The sequence below is a fragment of the Andrographis paniculata genome, unplaced genomic scaffold (genome assembly GCF_009805555.1).
Source record: "Andrographis paniculata isolate CXL003 unplaced genomic scaffold, ASM980555v1 Contig43END, whole genome shotgun sequence".
In the NCBI taxonomy this organism is placed as follows: domain Eukaryota; kingdom Viridiplantae; phylum Streptophyta; class Magnoliopsida; order Lamiales; family Acanthaceae; genus Andrographis; species Andrographis paniculata.
The window spans coordinates 632,926-658,591 of NW_026137577.1; the positions used below are offsets into that span (position 1 = coordinate 632,926).

Here is a 25,666-nt window from a genome sequence, read left to right on the forward strand (position 1 = left end):
TACTTATATCACTCATCAATTAACAAATATTTTTATTTACCTTTAAAACTCTCAATTTATTTTTAACATCAATTTATGATAATGATAAATAAATAAATAAATAATTATATTATATAAAATTTTATATTTTACAAAATGATATCCATATTGTATATATTTTTTATAACTCCAAATAATAACAAATTTTCCGCTTGACAAAACAGTGTATTACTTGAATTTTTATGTAAAAATCATCACAATATTTAATTTATGACATACTTTATTACATTGTTTCACTTGGCATGATCTATAACCTATTTGTTGAGATTATTAATATTTTTATCTTTTTTATGCGATATTTTTGGCCCAGAAAAACTATGTGTAGAAGTCAAGCGAAGGCGCTTCTGAAGAAACAAGCGGTGCTCTTACCGCTTGTGCTAGCGCCAGCGACCACATCAACCGCTAATCAAGCGAGACTGGACCAGCACCAAAATTTGGCTAAGTGTTCATTTCTAAGCAGTCATGTCATTCCATTGTCAGCCAGCGATATCAGCACCGCTTGAGCTGTGTTGTTGCCCTCCAAACAAACCAGGCAAGCGAGAAAGATCTGCACTCATGCATTCCGAAGCAAGCGAAGCAATCAACTTGGAAGTTATGGCCAGTACAACTTCTCCAACAGATTAACTGCTATCAACAGCCTAATTGCCCAGCGGTTTCAACTGCTGCTCAACTGTCTGTTCTGAAATCTATAAATAGGGTTAAAATTCAATTGTAAATGACAGACAAGTGTATATACTTTCTCTACGGATTCTTTTGTGCTTTCAAAGAACTCCAAAACTGTAAGGGGATTCTTTAGTTAGGAATGGCCAGGGGAGTCGAGTCCTTCTCTTCCTCTAGCCACTCACTTTACTGCTTTCTAGAATAGATTACAACTTTAATTTACTGCTTTATTAGTGATTTATTACTGTAAATCTTAACTGCTTTCAATAGTATGAAATATCATGATTTCTTCATATTGATCTTCATTCAAATTCCCATATTTCTGTTTGAATGTTTAAGTTCGAAATCTTGATTCATTGCGGAAGAACATAGACAAATCGAGTAGTTACACCTGAATTTGCATCGTATTCATTAACAGAATTTAGGCAATTCAATGTAGTGAAGTACGTGGGAACCTTGTCGATCTGCTTAGCTGCTGCGCCGAATTCGATTCTGATTAAAAAGAGGTCACAAAAGGGTAAAGTCATTAATGAGACAGATCTTAGAATGATTAAAGGGGCATAGATGCTTGTCTATTAGGTTATAGAAATGTCTAGTGATAGTAGCATTTCTTGCTTATAATGTTCTAATTTTGGGCATTATTGAAGTCTTATTGTAAATTCCTTAAGGTCAAGTACCAGCAAATTAGAATTTCGTATTAATCCGTCAAACATGATTACACTTATTACTTTTGTCATTTCATATTATAAGTATATATTTCGCTTATCCACTGCACCGCTCACTCATTTCCTCTATGACAATCTAGCCATTAAGGAACACACAAATCACACACAACCTGCATCCTCCTCACCGTTTATATATTCTCGCCCACTTACCATCTTCCCTATCACTCATCAAACGCCCAACATAAGTCATATATATTTAACTCACCCACTACACATTCATTCGCACCCGCTCATCAACACTTTCCCTGCACTCATCGCTCGCGCACCATCTTCACCTTATCATTTCTCTTCCGCTCATTTCAACTGCTTTAATTTTAATTCTATTAATTGCTGATTTTGGCCCGCTTGCAAGCAAGCTGCTTGATTTCTTTGCTTTAAATGCTTGCGCTTAACTTAGTAGGAATTTTTTTATTTGACTTTCACGACTTAAAATCCCTGTGTTCGACCTATTAATTCACCAGTAAAAAGAGTATAAATAATTATGAAAATGTGATTCTAAGGTCTACAACTTCACTGCCTTCACAAATATTTGATTATGCTCAATAACTCATATTCACTTGACTAATTCATTTAAGACCCTTGTAAATATTGTAAATGTAGCCCGTCGCTTATCAATTTGATTAAGATATAATGTTAAAAATATTTAAAAATATATTTTAAATTTTTTAATCATTAAATAACTAAACTCCACTATCTAAATAACTAATCTATACTATCTAAAATTTCCTACTTAAACAAAATGCTTCATTATCGTCGGGACTGAGAGAGTATATATTTATGTTCTTCAATGTTTTTCTTTCCATTGTGTCATATTTTTAATTTATTAAACAAATATTTTGTTAAATACCAAAATATAAATAAACTACTCTTTCATTCATTCAATTATGTTCTCGCTTTTCATTTTTTTGCTGTCGTCCAAAAATGTTCTAATACCTAATTTAGTGAAAAATTAAACCAACCCTTCTTAATTTTTATCCCCAATATTTTTATATATTTACAAAAATGCCACTCATTAAACACCACTAGTTACAAATCCTAAAATAGATTTTATAAAGAGCAAAAATTAATATTGGTCTCAATCATCATTTTTTTTAGTGGCATTAAAAAATATTTATCAAAATTAGTCAATTACCAAAAAAATCATTATTTATTATCATACTTTTAAAATTTCAATAGATTGTGCTGACGTGACCGTAACAAAAGTTGAGGTGTCATCTGATTCAGATCGAACACGACCGTGATATAAATATTTATTTTTGTGTTGAAATACGGGCTTGTTTTATTCAGCACACCTGTGTTTTGAATGTTCAATATCCTGTGTTTTTAGGTGGTTGTTAAGCATCATTTTTATCCTCGTCTTCTTTTAAAAGAAAATATTACAGGAAAAACTGCCAGCAGACATCCAATTCCCAATATAAATATATATAACCTGTGTTTGTGTGTTTGTCCATACTCCCTTTCTCACGAATCGCAAGCACCGCTTCTCCATCGCCGTCGCCTACCCACCACTCCGACCAGCTTCCGCCCCACGAATCGCTGACCATCGCTGGCGACAACAACGTCGTTCTCCACCACCAACATTGTTGTCGCCTGCCCACCGCTCCGACCAGCCTCCGCCGGCGACGACTACATTGTTCTCCGCCTCTAGCGTCGCAGTCGCCTGTCCATTGCTCCGGCTAGCCTCCACCTGACAAACCGCTGACCATCGCCTGCGATGACGTCATCCTCCGCTGCCAGCATCGCAGTCGCCTATCCACCAGTCCGACCAACCTCCATCCGACGAACCGGCTGTTGGAAAATAAACATATAATGAAATATGTTAGCGGAAGCTAAATTTAAACAAACCTCCAGCCATTGCTAAAAATTAAAGTTATTCTCGATATTCTCTTCTTCAAGCAAACGGTAGATTGGAACCGTGGGAAGATGGTGTTGCCAAACTTTGGAATCCTTGGGAGGATGTTGCCAAACTTTGGAACCATGTGAAGATGTTGCCAGATCCTGGAACCCTAGGATGATGTTGCCAAACCCTGGCTCTCAAATAGCGACGGTGTATTCTGATTTTTCTGAGAGTAGGTTTAGTAACCCGTATGTAAGAGTATTTATAATAAAAAAGAGAAACCGTCCATCACGATTTTTCTGCCACTTCTCACGTATATTTTGAATGTGATAGACTTAATGGAAGAAAAATGGGCCACAATTTTAGGTTAGTTTAATTATATAAGATAATTCAAAAATAATCAAAATTCAAATATGATTAATTAATTAATTAAACTAACATTCTCCCACTTGGCCCACTCAAACTATCACAACATAACGAGAAACTTTACATACGAATCATTGCGGTAGGTCTTCTATAAACGAATGTTACCTTCCATGTATCACGATATGTCAAGCATCTCAAACTAAATTCACAACTTAATGAATAAATCATATATTTATTCAGGGTTAAACATAAGCGAGTTTTCTCAATAATAAACAAATATGTTCACAATAAAGCGAGAAAACATCAAACTGAATAAGAGTCTTAAATAACAATGTGTGCAAATAAACTACATTGTAGAATCAAGTCTCATACTTGCTACATGATCCCTCAAATTCTTTAGTGGCATGCCTTTAGTCAAGAGATCAGCAAGCATCAACTTTGCACTAACGTGTTCAATCACCACTTTATTTTCCTTGACACGTTATCTTAAGGTTACATTCTTGATGTCGATGTGTTTACTTCGACTCTCACTCTTATTGTTTTTAGCCATAAACACCGCAGCAGAGTTGTCACAGTACAACTTGATCGGTCTAGAAATAGAGTCAACGACTCTAAGCTCATATATGAAACTCTTCAACCATACACCATGCGAGCTAGCCCGAAACATGAAACAAACTCAGCCTCCATAGTGAAAGTAGCAGTGATAGACTGCTTTGCACTTCTCCAAGAGATAGCTCCACCAGCCAACATGAACACATAACCCGATGTGGATTTCCGAGTGTCAATGCAGCCAGCGTAGTCCGAATCGGAGTAGCCAATCACTTCCAAGACATCAGTTTGTCTATACATGAGCATGAAATCCTTCGTACCTTGAAGGTACCTCATATGACATCCCTTTATCATTAGTTGCAAGCAAAATATCATCCACGTACAACTCAAGGAAGCAAATACGACTTCCACTAACCTTCTGGTATATATGGTGATCTATGACGTTTTCTTCAAAACCGAATGAAGAGATAATATCATGAAATTTCAAATACCATTGGGGAGGCTTGCTTCAATCCATATATGGATTTATTAAGCTTACAGACTAAATTTTCTCACATTCCTCCATTAATAGTCTTTCATCCACTTGAACACACATGGTCATCAACTCATTGATGGACCATTTATCTTTATGTGTGTTGTAGGATAATGTCCCGCATCCGCATTATGTGCTCGCGTACACCCCTCACACCCGTGAATTTCATGGTGGAGAACTGAATGACTGACATAATCAATGTCCATCCAACCTAAATGAAGGAGGATCCATTCTTCCAAATTTCGTAATTATCACCAGTCAATTCGGGGACATCACACTTAACGTCAGAGGAATTTATAGGATTAAACGCTCCAAAATTAAAAATACATGCTCATCAATAAACGAGACAAGTAAATTACATGTTCTACTAATGTAAACATGTTAAAACATAAATTTGGAGACATGAAACTTGCATGTGGGCTAAAGTTTTACTCAATTAGATTCAAACAAAAACTTAACAATAAAACTATCAAATTGTGTTCCTTTTCTTAACTCCTGTGGGTAGATTAAGAAATAAAATTCGATATTTTATCCTAATTACTCATATAAATATAACAAGACTCCTGTTGGTAGATCTCATCACATTGTACATGATAATTACAATCGATGTCTATTAATGTGATTTCAAATAAATCATGAATAAATGTTTAATTAATCGAGGATGCCGTGGCTATTCCCCAATTAAATAAAATTTAAAATAAATCACAAACATGATGAACATAATCTGAAGTACACATGTAAATAAGCTACTGAGTGCTTTGTATGTGAATTTATAAAATAAATTAGCAATCTTATTACAAGTTATCAAGCAACATCAGCAATTGTCTTTGGACAAATTACTAACTCGCCAGTGATAAATTTGTTTTGATAATTGAAAGTTGACAATAAAATAGTGTGTCGAACAATACTCTATCTGTGGACAAAACTATTGTTCACACACAAATAACCAAATTATCATCACCACATTCAATGTCATTAAACATGTATGTAACTACTTAATTGCTGACTTGCCTTTGGGTTAATCAGCAGCTTTATAAATTACATATACAATCTTCTAACATATAAAATAAACCGATCTACACAGCAGAAACTGCTGTGGCAGCATTACTGTTTCAACCAATTCATAAAATATATTATACCCTTTATTGCTAATTAAATTCACCTTAAAATAAACTATGTATGTCCAATACATATGAAAGCTATAACAACAACAATTAATTTATGGACTCATCAAAATAATCAAATAGTCCAAAAAAAAAAATACTAAATGCAGCGGAATCACACAGGCAAAAAATTGCCACTAAAAGAGACTATAAATTTAATATAATTAATATTTATTGGCGAATTTTCATAAATGCATAATGTCAGAAAACACATGCTACATCCCAAATTTAATTGGACTTTCAAACAGATCATAATGAATCTACAATTCTGATATTCACAAAATCAGCCATGTATAAATAAATAGATTGTGCATGTATTAAATCTAATTGCACATACATTAGCAAACACATTAATGAATAAATTATGCAATCATCCAACCGGATGCTTATGTATAAATTCAATGTCAATCTCGACTCAAATAAATGATTAAATAAATATCCCACCTAATTAATTGATTGTACGTTTGACTTAAAAAATGCACAAATTGATATGAACCCAAAATTCTTGCATAAAGTAATGCACGGTGAGTGCTATTAATTGATTAAGTATATATATATTAAGGAATCCATTAGCACATGATTATATATGAACATACATACGCATAAATATGTCCATGTAGACAGCGCTTAGATTTTCCGTAACTGCACGTTGAATAATTCAAAAATCCCTGATCTTCATTCAACCGCCATCCATTATACATACACCAATCATACATACATCATCTCGCAATAATCATACATGCATATATTAATTGCAAGCGAATTAATGTGGTTGCCGACATATACATTATCATACATAAATATATATAAATCGCATAGTGGCAATAACGAATTCAATTGAATCTTTCACTTAATTAAATTTGATGAAACAATCATTTCAAATAATAAAAAGGATTCGCCACCAACATTTCCAGAACAGATCGATCCGAAAAATAAATAAATAGTTCAACCTTGCTGAGATTGAGTTGGATCGATTAAACATCAATTAATCTAATAAAATACCTCAATAATTCAACACGGAACCACTTCCTCAAGGTAATTAATTGCGCATACAAATTAACACAGATACGAAGTATACAGAAGATATTACAGAAGAATCTGAACACTCCATCAAAACGCAAAGAAAATTCAAAAATTTAATATTTTGCATAAATTAATTTCAAAATAAAATTCAAAATTTTTCTAAAAAACAGAATGAAAACTTCTCAAATCGCAGGATCGGATCTTGATCAAGAAAATATCGCCAAGCAATTGTTGAAAATAAAAAAAAAATCAAAATATTTCCAAATAAGAAATTGAAGCGAATCTTGATCAAGAATTTGACGAGAAGAAAATTCAAAGCAAGGCAGAGGTAAAAATTGCTCTGATACCGAATGTTGGAAAATAAACATATAATAAAATATGTTAGCGGAAGCTAAATTTAAACAAACTTCCAGCCATTGCTAAAAATTAAAGTTATTCTCGATATTCTTTTCTTCAAGCAAACGGTAGATTGGAACCGTGGGAAGATAGTGTTGCCAAACTTTGAAATCCTTGAGAGGATGTTGCCAAACTTTGGAACCATGTGAAGATGTTGCCAGATTCTAGAACCTTAGGATGATGTTGCCAAACCCTGGCTCTCAAATAGCGACGGTGTATTCTGATTTTTCTGAGAGTAGGTTTAGTAACCCATATGTGAGAGTATTTATAATAAAAAAGAAAAACCGTCAATCACGATTTTTCTGCCACTTCTCACGTATATTTTGAATGTGATAGACTTAATGGGAGAAAAGTGGGCCACAATTTTAGGTTAGTTTAATTATATAAGATAGTTCAAAAATAATCAAAATTCAAATATGATTAATTAATTAATTAAACTAACACCGGCTAAAAAAACCGTTCTTAGCCGCCAGCATCACAGTCGCCTGTCCACCACTCCGCCCGACGAATCGCCGACAATGACAACATCGTTCTCTGCTGAGACTTCCAGCCTTCGACAGTCTCAAGCCTACGCTATCCGAACTCTGGCGACTCCACCAGTGTTTTTATTCTCTTCATTCTTCAACTGGATAATATATCTTCAACTCCCTTTGCTCTAATACTTAAATTTTTTTAGAGTAATTGTTAGTTCTGCTCCGTTGCAAAGGCTTTCCCCCCTTTAACTTTGAGGAAAAAGACAGCTTTTGAGAGGAACATTCAAAACACGGTGTGCTGAATAAAATACGCCCGCGTTTCAACAAAAAAATAAATATTTATATGACTCTGTAAACGGCTGTATTTGACCCAATTAGATGATGCCTCGGTTTTTTTTTATAGCTACATCAGCACAATCCGTTGCAATTTTAAAGGTGGAACGAAGAATGATGTTTTATTTTTTGTGTGAAACTAATTCTGATAAATAAATAAAAAAAAAATAGTTTTGATTGGGACCGGTACTAATTTTTGCTATTTTATAAATTAATAACCAAAAATTAGATATAACCCTACCCACCCAATTAAGCTATCCACCCAATTATTCAATCACCCGACCCACCACTCACTTTTCATTTATCTTTATCACTCAATCACCCCGATTCATCTCCATCGTGATTTAGGGTTTCATCTCATCACCGTTGTTCATGATTTTTCCGGCCAGTTTCAAGATGTTCCCTAGTTGTCTTTCTTTCCGGAATCTTCTCTCGCACTTGTTCATTGATTTTATGGGTGAAAATTCCGATTTAACGTCTTTTTTGAAAGAGAGAAAAAATCGATGATTTGGACAACTCTCACCTCATTGATACCGAAAATGGCAAGAAGGTAATGGAGAAGGCCAAGACGGCGGTGGGTTCGCCGGATTCATTGTTGTTTTCTACTGGGGGATTCGACTCTTATTATTCACCACAAATTGGTTTGTTTTTGTGCCCAAAATTTTTTATTTAAACTGATTTTTGGTTTCGCTCATGGAATAACAATGATAATTAATTTTTTTTTTTTCGTTTCTATTTATTGTGATTTTTGTTGGAAGGATTTGAGGGCCATTAATATGGTCTCTCTCCATTGGATTTGACTCTTAATTTTATTGTATTTTGGGGAATTTATTCGAGGGATTAATCTATATATTTGAGAAATGAATTAGATGATAATTTTTGGAGTGAAAAGTTTGAGGGATTTTGCCAAAAATTCATTATTTATTCAATTTTTTATTTTTTTTAAAATATCACATCAAATACTTATTTTTTATTTTCTATATTATTCTAAGAATTAATTTTACATTTAAAATATCACATTATACAACTATTTTAATTCAAAATTTTTACTGTTCAAATCCTAAATCAAAATCCAAACCTTCAAACAAACACACTCTTAAAATATATTTTTGACTGTTTTTGACTTTTGATTTTTTTACATTTTGGGGGGAAATATTTTGCATTAATATAGGTTTCTATGTTGTTTAAAAATAATAAATTAAGTCCAATTTTTTGTTGTCATTGTAGAACAACAGATTTTACTCTTTTTTTTTTCCTTAGATATATAAAGTTTTAAACATGTTTAATATAATTAAAAAAATTAAATATTATATTTATTTTTTATCAATATTTTATATTGTATTGAAAGAAGCCAATTTTTCCATGTGCTTTGTATATTGAAAAATTCAAAAAAAATAAAAAAATAATATATTTTTACATTAAAACCTGTTTTGTCAAATGAAAGCATAATTGCACAATAGATAGAGTATTATATATATATATATATCTTCTTAATAGATAGAGTATTATATATATATATATCTTCTCTCTTCTGTATAAGGAGGAGAGAGAGAGAGCCATAAAACTTAACTCCAAGGTTCTTCTGCATTAACGTTTTTAAAATTTTAATTAATCCTCTTATTTTGATAGGATTTATTTTATTTATACGCACGTTACACGAGGGAAAGCACTAATTTGAAGAATTGGAATAGAAAGGAAGAAGCGGGGAGGAGAGAGGGTCAACCAAAAGAAAGGCAGACAAAGGAAGGATCGGATTAGACACATGATATTACCATGGCTTTGGCTGCTGTTCTTTCAGCGAAGCACAAACTAAACCTTCTTTTCGAATCATCCCGACGCAGATTTTATTGGGAAAAAATGAGTTTCATCCACTACAGACTTCAACACTTGGAATCAGTTACAGAGAGTCGAGCTTCGATGCGGGGGAGGGAGCTAAGGTTCGATCCTTTGGAGCAGCAAATTGAAGACGCAGCAAACAAAATCGCAGATCTGGTCGAATCCCGCAGAGCTTCAGATCTCCAATCTCAAGAAAACCCTAAAGACGACGACGATGATGATGATAATCCCTTCTTCTTCCGACAACTGTTCGATTTGGGCGAAGAACTCTCTTCCTTTTCCGAAAAGATCCGCTCGGAGTTACCAACAACGTCAAAAGAAATCGAGCAGGCCTGGAACTATTTAGCCGAAACTTCATCGACAATCTGTTACCCTCGTGTCGAGAGCGGCGAGCTTGTGGGGTTGAAGGATGAGCTCCGACAACTAACGAATTGGCTAACGGGAGGACCTGATGAGCTCCAGGTTATTACAGTCGCAGGCATGGCTGGCATTGGTAAGACGACTCTGGTCCAACAAGCTTATACCCGTCCATCCATCGTATCCCATTTCGACACACGAGTCATGGTCACAGTTGGTCCGAAATTCAGTCTGCAAGAACTTCTAATGGCTGTTTCGAACAACCTCGTAGTTGATCTACAAGTGCACAGCAAGTTATCGGATCGTGAATTACAATCACACGTTTGTAGATTTCTAGAGCAGCGAAGGTACCTAATTGTGTTGGATGATGTTTGGCACAGTAGTGTTCTCTTCCCGCTCGAAGAATGCTTCCCAAAAAATTTCACCCGAAGTCGGATTGTGGTGACAAGTAGAGTCAATCGCGGCGCCCCTGTTCTTAAGAAAGGATTTCTAGACGACGAAGATAGTTGGCGTCTACTCCGTAGAATGGTATTCGGGCAGGATCCGAGAGAGTCGTGCTCTTTCGAACTTGAGAAGGTCGGGAGGGACATTGCCAAGAACTGCGAAGGACTTCCTTTGGCGATCGTTTTGGTCGGTAAGCTCTTGTGCCGTAATGAGAGAGCCGTAGAAATATGGAAGAAAGTCGCCGAGGACGAAAATCCACTCGGGATAGGCATTGATAGCGACTCGCCTATCTCAAAGTCCCTCTCTTTGAGTTACGGCATGTTGTTCCGGTATCTAAAATCATGCTTTCTCTACACGGGAGTGTTCCCGCAAAGTTACAAGATCTTTACCTCCGAACTTCTTAGATTATGGACTGTCGAGGGATTGGTAACACCGAACAGATGGCCACAAGAGGAGCTATCCGTCGAAGAAACCTCCGAGCTATGGTTGGATAAACTTATTTCGCAAAGCGTCGTTTTAGCTCAAAAGAAAAGCTTGACTTTGGGTAAAACTAAAGCGTGTCGAATACATGTTGTGTTTCGCAATCTTTGCATTAGTATAGCCGAGAAGGAGAAGTTTTGCCATGTCTTAAAAAAATACGCGTATAGCTTTCCTCGTGGCACAAATCATCATCGACGGTTGTGTATTCACAACAATGTTATGCTCGCGATTAAGGAAGTGCGCAGCACTATGGAGTCGATCGCATTCGTGCGTTCGCTGCTCTGTTTAGGGCTCTATCATTCGTATCCTTTGCGGATACACTTAAACTTCGGGAGGTTGGAGGTTGTAAATGCGCTCACGATTCGTTTCTACACATTCCCCTGTCAAATACTAGAGCTCGTTTGCTTGAAGTACCTAGCCGTCACATACGATGGCGAGCTCCCAAATTCCATATCCCGACTACGGAATCTCGAAGACCTCATCATTCGTCGACATTTCACAATCAAACACCCGTACGGTGCCGTATATCTTCCTGTCTCGACGTGGGATTTGAAGCAGCTGAGGCACCTCCGATGCAGGGGATTCGACTTGCCTGAGTCTTGTACTAACAGCGCCACCCTCGAACACCTTTTGTCTGTATTGGGTGTGACCAGCTGCAGCTGCACCGATGGAGTTCTTGCAAGAATCCGTAAGGTAAGAAAGTTAGGAGTTCGAATTGAGTTGGCGCCAGGCAAAGAAGAAACCTTCCAATTCCTCGGAAATGTTGACAGGAGGCTGCGTTACCTTTCATCGTTCAAATGCGTTGTTTCGGGTCTCAACTCTCGAGTTGTTTCAGAAGTTCCCGACTTCCCTCAATACGTTCGAAAGCTAACATTGAGCGGCTGCAAACTGCCATGGAAGTCCATAGCAGCCATCGGAAAACTGCCATTTCTGTATGTACTAAAACTTCGATGCAACGCCTTCCACGGCTGGTCCGTTTGGGAGCCATGTGACGGGGGGTTTCGCCGGCTAGAGTCTCTGCTGCTTGATGACATGAATCTCGAGGTGTGGATTTCGGAACACAGCCATTTCCCAAGACTTAAGCGCCTGATCATCAGACACTGTTACAAATTGCATGAGATTCCTCTGTGCTTTGGGGACATGGAATCGCTAGAGATGATAGAGGTGGAAGATGGACGGCCCTCTCTTGCCGAATCGGCTACACACATAATGGAAAATCACCGCCGGAAATTCGGGTGCCACCATCTTCAAGTTATTATCCATTCTTCGTGGGGCGACAAGGAAAAGGCTTAGCATTCTGTAGGTGGATTCTGTTTGTAGATAAAAGAAATAAATAAATGATGTATATTTTAACAATTTAAGTTTCTAAATGTGGCAGGTCATTTACATCACTTAATATAGTACTAGAGTCTTGCCTGCGTGTTGTGGCGAGCTTTTACATCATATTCAAGCTACCAACATGTTTGATTAATATTTTCACTGTTTATCTATCATAACTTGTTTTCAATCCTAAGTTTTTCTGTTTGATTGCAATTTTGTCAAATTTGAGTGGTTCTCATAGTTCATCAGGCTGATGTGCTTGCTACAGCTACATAAAAATTGTAAGCTCAAATCACCATTTAATTTTAGAGAGTGTTTAGGAAATATCGTTTTAGAAAGTTTTAGCGTATTTAACAATTTTTATTTATTTATTAATAAAAAAATTAATTTAATGTTTGGAAACTAATTTTTTTTTAAAAAAATAATTTATTGGCCAAAAAAAAAATTAAAAGTTTGAAACATAAGTAACTTTAAGTGTTATTAGTTTTTTAAAATTATTTATTGGCCCAAAAAGACTGATTTTTGAAGAAACTATGTATATCTTAGCGTTTGAGAATAATTGTTTATTAATTGCTTAGTCATTCATTTTACTCATTGAGAGTCGTTTGTTATACTAAAATTTAAATAAAATAAACCTACTTTCACGATAAAAATAACGTAGTATAGGTGAAGTAGAGTCGTCTCCTAAGGGAATAATTTTTTTTTTTTTCGATTGTTTAATATATACATATAATAAAAGGGGGTTTGGAAGATGGAAATAAAAATAAAAAATAACAAACTAAAAATCTACGACTAAAAGATAAATTCAATAAAAATAGGCTTCCAATTTAGGAATAAAATTGACTACTTGGATTTTGAACTTGATCATTGATAAATATTTAATTTAATTGGCTTCTAAATAAATTAGTTCTAGTTACCGACACGAGCCTAATGACCAACTCTTCCTTAATTTCTCGACGGTCTAGGTACGTCTGTCAACTGCTTCCCTAATTAGATTAGAACCCTAGTGATGCCACAAAAAATTTACTAGCCTAACTGTGACGACACGGCTCCGGATCACACGAACCCGACCATAAATGGACCGATTGCAACCCGGACTCGGTCGAAGTTACTTGCTTGCTTGGATGTCGTGATCCTTTGATCTTAATCAAAATGTGTGGTTTAGATTAACTTGTCACTTAAGATGCATGACTTAGATTAATTTATCACTTAGTATATAACCTTGTTTATTTTCTTGATAGACACACAACTTAGATATGAGAACAACTTAGAGAGGGTTTACCCTAGCTTTAAAGAGATTCATTATAGTTGAAATGATTTCATCCTCCGAGAGGGCAAAATGATTATTTGAGCCTCGGATGCAATTGCGTGAGAGACGGAAGATGCATCGGCAGCCTCGGACAGTCCGTGGATTCTCAAAAGTGTTTGTTCGAAGGAGTAATTGCTTCTGGAATTCGATTTATCCTATTTTTCTTTTGATTCGTCATTTGTAGGTTTCCCGAATATATTAGATATTTCCTTTTCGAGTTTGATTCATGGAGATGATTCTAATCCATGTCAAACTGTCTTACGAACTAGAAATGCCTAATTCAACTTAACAATTACCTATGCGAATTGTTTAAAATTGATTATGTAATTTTCTAGTGGTGTCTGCCCCTAGTTGTTTAAATAAAAACAAAATAAAAATTATTAATATTATTAATTTATTAATATATACTACTCCCTCTTTCATGCAAATTTAGAGAATTTAGGTTATTGGGTCTGGTACGAAAGTTAAGAGAAATGAATATTTTATTGAAAAAGTGATAGAAGTATAAAGGTAATTGGGGATATTTTTAATATAAATTTAAATATCAAACACCAATTAAACTAGCATACACAATATTGTTATCCAATTTGATCTCAATCGGATCTACGCCTGTGAAACTTCCGTTCACAATAAGAAATCACTATCAATTATGTTAACAATATGTTTGATCTCATATCCCAGACAACTAGTCTAGGGATTTCTGACATTTATTCTAACAACCTACACAATATGTATCAACCTAACACTCATCTCTCATGAGTCCCAAACTATTATTACTAAGGTTCTTTTTTTTTTTAATTTTTATGCGTGTATTGTTATTTTATTGACAATTAGTCGTTCCAAAGGAAGACTTTTGTTAAACAATAGACACAACATTAATAAAATTAGTATCGGGTACTCAGTTGGCCCAAAGGAAATCTGAGTGCATGACTATATTTGGTATGAAATTATTTAGTATAATATATTGATAACTTGTGAATGAATTGCTTAATCCAAAGATTAATTTTCATGTCACACGGTTAATATTTGATAGACTTCTATCATTCATTTAATTAATTTAATATCTATTTCATATTCTTATAGAATTTTTTTTTTGTTGATACAGCCGAAATGCTCAATGCAAATTCTGTTTCTGTTTCTATCAATAACATACCTATGCTAAATTGCACCAACTTTAAATCGTGGAAAAATAAAGTAACAATGGTGTTACGATGCATGGATCTAGATTCAACATTGACGATTACCTGTCCTCCAACGCTAACTGAACAAAGTACTTAAAAGGATCTAAGGGCATATGAAAGGTGGTATAGATCTAACCGGGTAAGCTTGATGATCGTGAGGAATTCGGTACCTGAGGCCTTTTTGGAGACTCGCCGAGAGGAAATCACTGCTAAAGGATTTTTGGAAAGCCTTGAAGAGCGTTTTGCTCAAAGTGATAAGGCATAAACAAGTGCAGCAATGCGAAAACTTGTTACTATGAAGTACTAAGGTAATGGAAATGTTAGAGAACACATTATGGATATGTTCAATCTTGCTGGAAAATTGAGGGCACTTAAAATTGAACTACCTGAGGATTTTCTAGTTCATTTGGTGTTGATTTCTCTTCCTAATAAGTTTAGCCAATTTGAGGTGAGTTACAATCCAAAAGGAGAAATGGGGATTGAATAAACTCATCTCACATTTGGTTCAAGAGGAATAAAGACTTAAACTGAAAATATTGAAAGTTCTCACTCGAACACACCCTCTTTATCTGGAATAAAGAAGAGAAAGTGGAAGGACTCTACAGTATCAGACCAACAGGAAACTAAAGCTCCTAAAAAAGGAATGGAAGTGATCAAATGTTTCTTTTTCAAAGACACGTCTCATGTGAAAAAAGGACTGCCCTAAGTATGCTGTTTGGCGCGTGAAGAAATGTATGTCTTATTCTTTTGTTAATACGGAATGCATTTTAGTTTTTGTACAAAGTTGTACTTGGTGGTTGGATACGGGTACTACAACTCGTATAAGTACATCTATTCAGGATTGCCTGAATTGCCAAAGGCCTAAAGAGGAAGAGAAATACATCTATATGGGAACTGAAGATCCGGTGGAAGATGAAGGCATTGACACTTTTATATTTTTATTATGCACTGGTTTCTATTTAAAATTAAATAAGACTTTCATTGTATAGTCTTTTCAGCGGAACTTAATTTCTATTTCTACCACTACCAAAAAATTGGCTTTTTGTAGCGGTATATTGTCCGTAAAAAAAACTCCGTCACAAAAAGAAGCTTTTCTTACGAAATTTGTCGGGACAAAAAGTTTCTATTATTGGTCAAACTTTTTATGTATTTGTTTCGGTAATTTATCTGTAACAATAACATTTGGCACGAGATATCGTCATATATATATTTGTTACGCAATTTAAATCGTAACAAAAAATTAAATAAATATTATAATTATATATAAAAGAATATATATAATTATTTTAAAATTTTAAAATAAAATTTTTTATTTCGGTAATATATCCGTAACAATTAGATATAGAGACGAAGTATTGTCATATATATATTTGTTTCGTAATTTAAACCGTAACAAAAAATTAATATTATAATTAACATTTAAAAAATCTACATAAAATTATTTTAAAATTAAAAAAATATTTTGTAAAGTTCAAACCATAACAAGGCTAATACTATTATATTTATAAATTAAAATAAAAAAACAATTATTATTGTATTTTAAAATTTTAAAAAAAAATAATTCAAAAGTCTGCGCCTCGACAAAACATACGAGTCCTACCCGCCGTCCTTCACCCTTTTTCTTCATTCTCTCTTTTCTCGCTTTCTTTTTTTTTTTGGATTTCTTTTTCTCCTTCCCTCTTCCTTTCTCTTTCGAAGTTGCAGCCTCTCTCTCAAAGATGGAATCCGGATTCCGCCGCCGGAAGAGGACCTTTACGGTTCCGCCCGAAGGTAGCACTGTCAAGGCCGCCGGAATCTCTTCGGAAATAACACCCGCCGGTAGGTACATCCATAGCCACGTTTTTCCAGATCTTTAAAAGGTATAATAATCTTTTCTTTATTTGCTTGAATTTATCACTGAACTCTTTCCAGTTTTACTTGTATTCGTGTCCTCCTTGCGGCTGCTCTTGTGTTTATAAGCAATAGTACATTACAGTACTTCCCATACATTTCCAAATTTACTTTGGAAGCGTGGCAATACCTATATAGATATATTGATCATTTGCTCTTATATTCTTCAGAGGGAACAACACCAAACACACATTTATTATTGCTTGAATTGTTTTCAACTTGATAAATTTCTCACTGCCGCGGACTGTTGGTAAATTTCAATTGGCAAAATTCAATTCATCAACCATTTTCATTCATCTCTTGAGATGCTTAATAATATCTAAACTTTCTTAACCATTGATGAGATTTCTATTTTCCCTTGGTGCAGTGAAGTTTTTGTTTTAAATATGAAATTTTCGGCTTAATTCCCTTGGAATGATATATTACTTCTTGTTAGTTGCCCCCTTTCATATTGCTCATACTTTTAAGAACTAAGCAATGTATCATTCGATCTTTTCATATAAAAATTAACTTTGATTATGCAACTCTTCCCTAAACACAAATTAGGATTCAAAGGTAATTATTTCATTATAATGCAAAAATGAAAGATCTACATGCCAATAGAATTGCAGTCACTACATGCTACCTTTTTTCGTTATGTCAACATCTAACATTGCAATCAATCTAGGAGTTTTTCCATTTGTGAGAAATTTATAGTTCCCCAATCATATGAAATGGAAGTCTATGAAATACAAATGCTTTGGAAAATATGTTCTTGTTGGCATCGTTAAATATGAATTTTGCATTAGTGTGTCTATTGGTTAATAGTTCATAAACTCATTGAAAGGCAACTTGTTGATCACTTTTGTGACATATGTGATGTGGTTTTTAATTGCATTACTGCAGATTATGCATTTAGTATCGATCATGACTATATTCTTGATAATGCCCTGATGGCATTGGCCTATTATACGGCGTAATGGTCGTAGTTGCTTTTCAAAGAAGATGAATGAAAATAATCTTACCCCCTTTAGAGTTGAATATTTATGTTAGGAAAGGAATCGAAACAATGTTAAAACATAGAATTTTTTTGTAGGTAATTTGAATATAAATACATATATGGGTGATTGTTCACTGCATATATGGATTGCTATTTCCATGCAAAATCATAAGCATATACTATACATGTATTAATACCAGGCTATTGTTTGAGTATACATCATTATACTATTTCCACTTTACAGTTGCATTAAATGAACTACACGAAATTTAATTGGTACAGATACCGACCACACGTCCAAAATCTCCAAATCTTTGACATCAAAAAGTATTTTGAAGACAACTAGGACATTGTGGATCACTTTGAGAAGGTATTTTACTTTCTAAATTGTCATCTCTTACTCAAAATCTTGATAACTGGTGTTTTGTTGGATGACTTGTTCATTTTACACTTCAATGTATTTTCATTAGTAAGATTGTGGCTTTCTGCTCAATGCTTAGTTGTCTTAAAATTTGATTATGTTAGAGTTCATTAACATTGTGTATTGATCTGGGTATAAGGAATTAATAGAGCAACTATTGTAGGTGTAGCTTGTGAGAATGGGTACGGATGGACTATTGTGAAATCTCTTGCAGCAGGTGCTGAAATTCTTGTTGGCACATGGATCCTTGTACATATACGTACATTATTTTTTCATCTTTGCATATCTTTTCATGCACCTTGAATGTCAAATATTACCATATTTTTTGTTGGGTCTTCAGCAAGATTGGCATTGGGATGCAAAATGGAGCACTTGAGGATGGTAAAAGAAGTTTTACATTACAATTTTTTTTTTGTCCTCCAGATTATGGCATTGAAGCTAATGCAGCCAATTTTAATTTTACCAAACTACTTAAACTCAATGTCAAGTGTTTTTTGTATTCCGACAAGACCAGCTCTCATCTCAATAGGTTTTTTCATTGCTTCAATTTATATTGCAACATAATTCATGCAAAGAGTGAGTTCTTCTCAAAATGGTAGATATTATATATTATGATTCATTTATTTAATTATTTATTTTTTTATTATACTTGGCGCCGAATTCAGCGCCAAGATTCTAGTTCTATATTCTATATTGGTGTTGATTTCGGCGCCAAAGTTTTATTTTTAAATCTTTTAATGGCGCAGATTTCAGTGCCAAAATAAAAATAAAAATAAAGGTAGGTGCTGATTTCGGCACCAAAGTTTTTTTCTTATTTTATGTTGGCGCCATTTTTGGCGCTACAGCTTTCTATTGGTACTAATCCCCGTCACTTATTGCATAGTAACTAGAATTTTGTAACGGAATGTTACAACGCCAAGAACCGTGCCAATTAACTATATTTGACACCATTTTGGCGCGGTTTCTTCAGTGCCAAAATGTTGTTTTTAGAGTAGTGTTGATTTTGGAAGTACTTATTTGTTTGCCACTTGAATGTCTTGTATGTTTTTCAGAGAAGTTCTATTGAATCAGAGTAGATGTATGTTGGTGTGTTGTTCTTTTTGCTCTTACAAACATTGATATTGTCTATACTACAAAATATCAGTTGATCTTGATTTTGGTATAATTAAATTGAAGGACATTTTATAATAACTAATAGTGAGCTACCTGTCTTCTTTTAATAAGTGTGTTTACAGACATTTGAAATTGATGTTGCACAATCTGTCATCTTTGAAAATTAAACATGAGTTGAGGAATGTAGAAAATAAATAACTTTAATGGGTTCCACCTTATATCTCGTCAGCTTGACAATGATTTAAACTCTTTAATTAAGTGGGAAAAAGATGACGAAGAAAAGAGAAAGATAGAGCAGTTTTAGCTGCAGGCTGGTTCAGTACATATTATTGCTGGAGGTTGTCTACTTGATTATATTTATTAAAATAGTCGTAATTATGTAACTACTATATTGTTAATTGCCTCAAGTTAGTCTATATTAGCATGTTGCCATTAATTGTTAACTTGCAATTTTTGTTACTGCAATATTGATTATCTTTGTTGTTGTTGTTTGTTTAAATTATATTACGGTAAGTGCTCAATGATTAATTATTTTGCTAGATAGATTAGTCTTGTTTTTATTTATATTAGTATAGGGCTGTTCATGGATATTTATTTTATTATTTGGCGTAACTTAATAGTGGTGATAGTTTACTAGTATAATAACTTTTGCTCCTGGCTACTTTAGTTTAAATTTTGATAAACCTATTGTTTGGCTTAGTAGAAAACACAAAAGACTCAAGAGAGGGAGAAAATTAACATCATAAGATTGTGGTGGTTTATAAATGTTGGTTTATCGGTGTTGGGAGAGTTGTTTCGTAGTTTAGTATTGTGTGGTTTATCTTCCTAATGTTTGGTGGTCAGACTTCTTGACTAGTGCTTTCAGTTGTAGACATTGCTATATTCATATTTAAGATAGTGTCCATAGATCAAACTGAAGGATAACTTTATTTTATTGTAAAGTTTCTATTACTAACATTTTCTTGATATATTTATATATTTTATTATATTATTTCATGTTGTTTAGAGATATCATATTTTCTAATATTAGCTTTGGTTTTACCTTTTTAAATAGGTGATACCCTAACCATTGTCAAGACATTTGTTACCGCTGTTACAGTCCCGGAGACCGTACTTATTCTCCCATCTAATTCCGGAGTGAAATGCTCGATGAGTACTCGACATAGAAAACATCAAGTGGACTTACAAGTTTGTACAATTTTTTTTAAAATGTTTGTTCTTTTGGGAATTATTTACTTTAGTTGCTGATATAATTCTTATATATCATTGGAAACACATTGCAGTTGGTTGACCGCCTCTGATTGCTTCATCTGTTATTTTGCACTCGATGAACTTGGTCATTCATAATTGTATTTGTTAGTCGACCTTAGGATTGTACTACAGTTTGATACCATATTTATCTATTCACGTATTACTTTTGGATTTGGGGATCAAGTGTTAGCAAGTTGTTAGTTGGTTGTTATGGTGTATGGCATGGTAATTTTTGAAGATGTTTTAAAGTACTGTTAACGTCTAGTATTCTATTTATGACACGAATATGAATGTTGTTGGATTGATGTCATTGTGCAGATATGAACAAGGATTTCAGATTAATTATGATAATATTATGTTTTAAATTATTTGTGATCCAAATTGATCAATAAAAAATTTAACAATTGGATTTTATTCGTGGAGACAAAATCCTTATTTGAGACATGGACACCTTTTGTAGCGGATTTTTCATTACGGACAATGGCCGGTACAAAAAGTGTTTTACGTTTGCATTACATTTGTACCGAATTTTTCGTTGCGGAAAAATTTCGTAGCAAACAATACTCTGACATGACACTACCTTTGTAACGCAATTTTTTGTTACAGACGAAGATTGCAACAAAAAGTTTTCTGACAAGATTCCGTATTTGTACCCTATTTTTTGTTTCAAAAATATGTCATAACAAATAGTTCTCTGACAGGATTTAACTTTTGTTACGAATTTTTTGTTATGGACATATGTTGTTCCAAAAATATGATCGATGATTTCGTTACGTACAAAAAACGCAACAAATACAATAAACACGTGCTTATTTTGAGGGTTGACCGCCACTTATTTGTTATGGAATTTGTTGCAACATAGACTTTTTGTACCGCGATTTTTCGTAGCGGTCAAAATCCGCAACAGAGTCGACACAAAAGGCTATTTTGCACAAAAATTAGGTTTTCGTTACCGATTTTTTACCGCTACAAAAAGTCATTTTTTTATTCGTGTACTTTGGACAAGACAGACTATATTTGTTCATTTGGAAATAAAACTTGTAGTCTTTATTTTAATTCTATATTGGTTGGAGTTGGTGCATTAATATCTAATAAACCTAAAGAAACTAAAGGAACCAAAAGAAAGTTACCAATAGAGATTTCTTATATGTGCACAAGTGTTTAGGTCATATCTCAAAGTCGAGAATTGACAGACTTGTGTCTATAGAAATTCTTGAAACACTTGATACAATAGACTATAATATTTGTGTTGTGTGTATTAAAGGTAAAAACTACAAACAAGAAAAGGACACAAACATATAAAGTTGATAAAGTCTTAAAACTGATTCATACCGATATTTGTGGACCATTTTTTAATGCTACCTAGAATGGTCATCGATATTTTATCACATTTATAGATGACTTCTTTTGTTATGGTTACCTTACTTGATGCATGAGAAGTCATAAGCATTAGACATGTTTGAATCTTTCAAGGTCGAAGTTGAAAATCAAATTGGAAATACCGTTAAGGATGTAAGATCCGATCATGGTGGTGAATAGTATGGGAGAAATGACGGATCTGGAGAACAATGCCTTGGCCTTTTTGCACTTTATCTAAAAGAGTGTGGAATCGTTCCTCAATATACTATGCCGGGTTGTCCTAGTATGAAAGGCGTAGTTGAAAGATGTAATATGATTAAAAAAGATATGGTCAGGAGCATGATATCAAAGGCAATGCTTTGAAAACTGCAGTTTACATTCTGAATCGAGTTATGACTAAAGTGGTTAATATAACTCTTTATGAATCATGGACAGGGTAAAACCCTGTTATGAAACATTTGCGAGTTTGGGGTTGTCCAACTGAAGTTTGGCCTTTTAAGCCTCAAGAGAAAAAGTTGGATACTAGAACCATTAGTAGCTATTTTGTGGGGTATTCTGAAAGATCTCGGGGTTATAAGTTTTATGATCCTAAAGACAAAATAATTTTTTAGACAAATACTGCTCTATTTATTGAGGATGTTGAGTTTGGGGTGAAAGATAATAATACAAATATATTTTCTTTTAAAAAAAATTCAAACATGAGTGACCATAGTATTACTATGGCTAAAGAGAATGCCCAAGTAGTGACTAGAACCAAGAGGGTGGTTCACATTTTTATGCCCATCCAAAATGGATATTCGATTAAAGAAAAATATAGATATTTTTTTTAGGGTTTTGAATTTTTGAGAAGGAAAACGATTACAGATAAATGGACTTATAGAAAAACAGAAAACACCTACTGAAAGACTAGATAGAGAATCACAGTATCAAATTATCTTGCTTGCTTAGGAACCTAAGTAAATTTTCTTAGACCCACTAAGTCGAAACAAAGACAACTCGAATGCATATGCTAAACCCCTACGAAGGTTGGAAGCAATGAACCTATGGACTTAACTAAAGACCCGATTTGATGGATAAACCAAAGTGCAAGGAATCACTCTCAAACACTTAGTTTAAGGAAAGAACTAATGTTGGAATATATTCAAAAGAAAGATGATCCCAAATTACATATAATTTTTCCCTTTTATAGGCAAGGGAAAATAAATGCAAAGTTGGAAACTATTACATTCAATCTGGGAAACAGGTGAAACAAACTAATGCAATCAACCTAGGAAACATGCTAGATTCAACGCATTCACATCTTGGAATTCCACTCTCATTGATGTCACTTTAAAAATTCACCTTTATTTTTGTCGTCATAGAAATCCACCACCATTATGTTTTTTTGAAAATTCAACAATATTTAATTCTTCTTGAAATTTCCACTAGTCACATAGGAAATTCAAGTAGCATTAAATAAATCATTGATTGGACTCCTCTAGTGGGACCAACAACAATGCACCTTCCGGAAGTTTGCCTTGATCTCAACTCAGGTAGATTAAAATCAGCACGGACGAAAGAGGCCTCCATGCCTGCGTTTTGAATTTATTTTTTTCATCCTATATAATTGCCAAGGCTGAAACTTAATCTTGAAATTTTCGTGCTTTGCTCCGAGTTATTGGTCCCTGGGGTAGTTGAGGTATTTGCATTGCCTTGCTTGAGACGGCCTCGTCATTTCCTCCCTCTTTAAGATTTGAGTCCTCTATGATGAGATGTTCGTCTCCTGTATAAAAAAGAGATAGATCAATAACATTGAATGTTCCATGAACTTGATACTCACCAAGTAACTCAATGCGGTAAGAATTATCATTGATACGCTCAAGTACTCTAAATGGACCATCTCCTCGTGGTGTTAGTTTGGACTTTCTTTGTTCTGGAAATCTCTCCTTACACAAATATAGCCAAACCCAATCGCCAGGTTGGAACACAACCTTCTTCTGGACTTTGTTTGCATATTTCACATAAGTGTGAGCAGCCCGTTGTAGATTTTCCTTCACTCGGCTATGTAATTGCTACACAAATTCAGTTTTTTTCTTGCCATCGAGACGTTTATGCTCATTGCATGGCAATGGAAAAATATCCAAAGGAGTCAATGGATTAAACCCATAAAAAATTTCATAAGGGGAACAATTAGTAGCCCTATGAATAGTTCGATTATAAGCAAATTCTCCTTGAGGCAAACATTCTTCCCAAGATTTCATATTCTCACGGACTAAGGTACGCAGTAAACTCCCTAAAGTCCTATTCACATATTCAGTTTGACCATACGTGGTGGTGTGAAGTAGAGATTAACAATTTAGTGCCCAATTTTGCCCATAATATTTTCCAAAAATGACTTAAAAATCTTGTGTCCCGATCAGAAACAACTATCCTCGGCACACCATGCAATTTTGCAAACATCTCTAAAAAATAAGTTAGCAATATGTGTGGCATCAGTGGTTTTTGTACATGAAATGAAGTGCGCCATTTTTGAAAACCTATCAACAACAACAAATATTGAATATTTTCCTTTCCGATTCCTAGGCAATCCCAAAACAAAGTCAGAGAAATGTCAATATAAGGTGATACGGGTATGGGTAGAGGAGTATACAACCCATAGGGTTGGACGGTGGACTTGGTTGTTTTACACACAATGCATTTATAAATTGTTCAACATTAGATTTCATGTATGGCTAATAAAAATGTTCTTGCAACATGTTCAAAGTCTTGGACCTGCCTAAATGACCGATCAAACCCCTAGAATGTGTTTTAAGCACAAGAAGATTCCTAAGTGAGCATCGAAGAATGCATAAACGATTCTCATACAACAAATAACCATCATGTAAATGATACTTGTCATGATCATGCTTAGCACACGAAGTATAAATGTCACAAAAATTAGAATCAAATTAGTAAAGCTCTTTCACATGAGAAAAACCCATCAATTTGGATTCAAGTAATGTAACAAGTGCGTACCTTCGAGATAGAGCGTCGACGACCACATTCTTCTTACCTTTCTTGTACTTGACAATGTACGGGAAGGTGTCAATGAAGGCAACCCAGCGTACATGCCGTGCACTCAACTTCGCTTGGGATTTGATGTGCTTTAGTGACTCGTGGTCGGTATGCACCACAAATTCTCGGGGCCGAAGATATTGCTGCCAAGTTTGAAAGGGTCAAACCAAGGAATACAACCCCTTGTCATAAGTTGAGTAGTTTAATGCAGCCCGTGTAGCTTTTCGTTGAAATAGGCCACCGGATGTTGTTCTCGGGACAGGACAACTCTAATCCCTACACCATATGCATCACAATCAATCTCAAAAACCTTAGAAAAATCAGGAAGTGCAAGTACGGGTGCATGTGTAAGTTTATACTTCAGTGAATCAAAAGCTTGTTGTTGCTCTACTCCCCAATCGAACTTGTCATTCTTCTTAGTGATTGTTGTGAGAGATGCTGCAATGGTACTGAAGTCTCGTATGAAACCCCTATAAAAACTTGCAAGCCCATGGAAGATTCGTACATCTCGAATGGTAGTAGGAATCAGCCATTCTTGGATGGCTTTGATATTTGCTTTATCCACACTCACTCCTTCTTTGCCTACAATAAAACCAA

The 25,666-nt window shown here is 34.5% G+C and overlaps 1 protein-coding gene across 1 annotated transcript; it reads left to right on the plus strand.

Moving 5' to 3' along the window:
* The first annotated feature begins 9,869 nt into the window (after nucleotides 1-9,869).
* On the plus strand, nucleotides 9,870-12,506 carry LOC127251230 (putative late blight resistance protein homolog R1A-10). The gene has a single exon (XM_051274841.1). The coding sequence runs from the start codon at nucleotides 9,870-9,872 to the stop codon at nucleotides 12,504-12,506; it is 2,637 nt and encodes an 878-aa protein (XP_051130798.1).
* The last annotated feature ends 13,160 nt before the right edge of the window (nucleotides 12,507-25,666 follow it).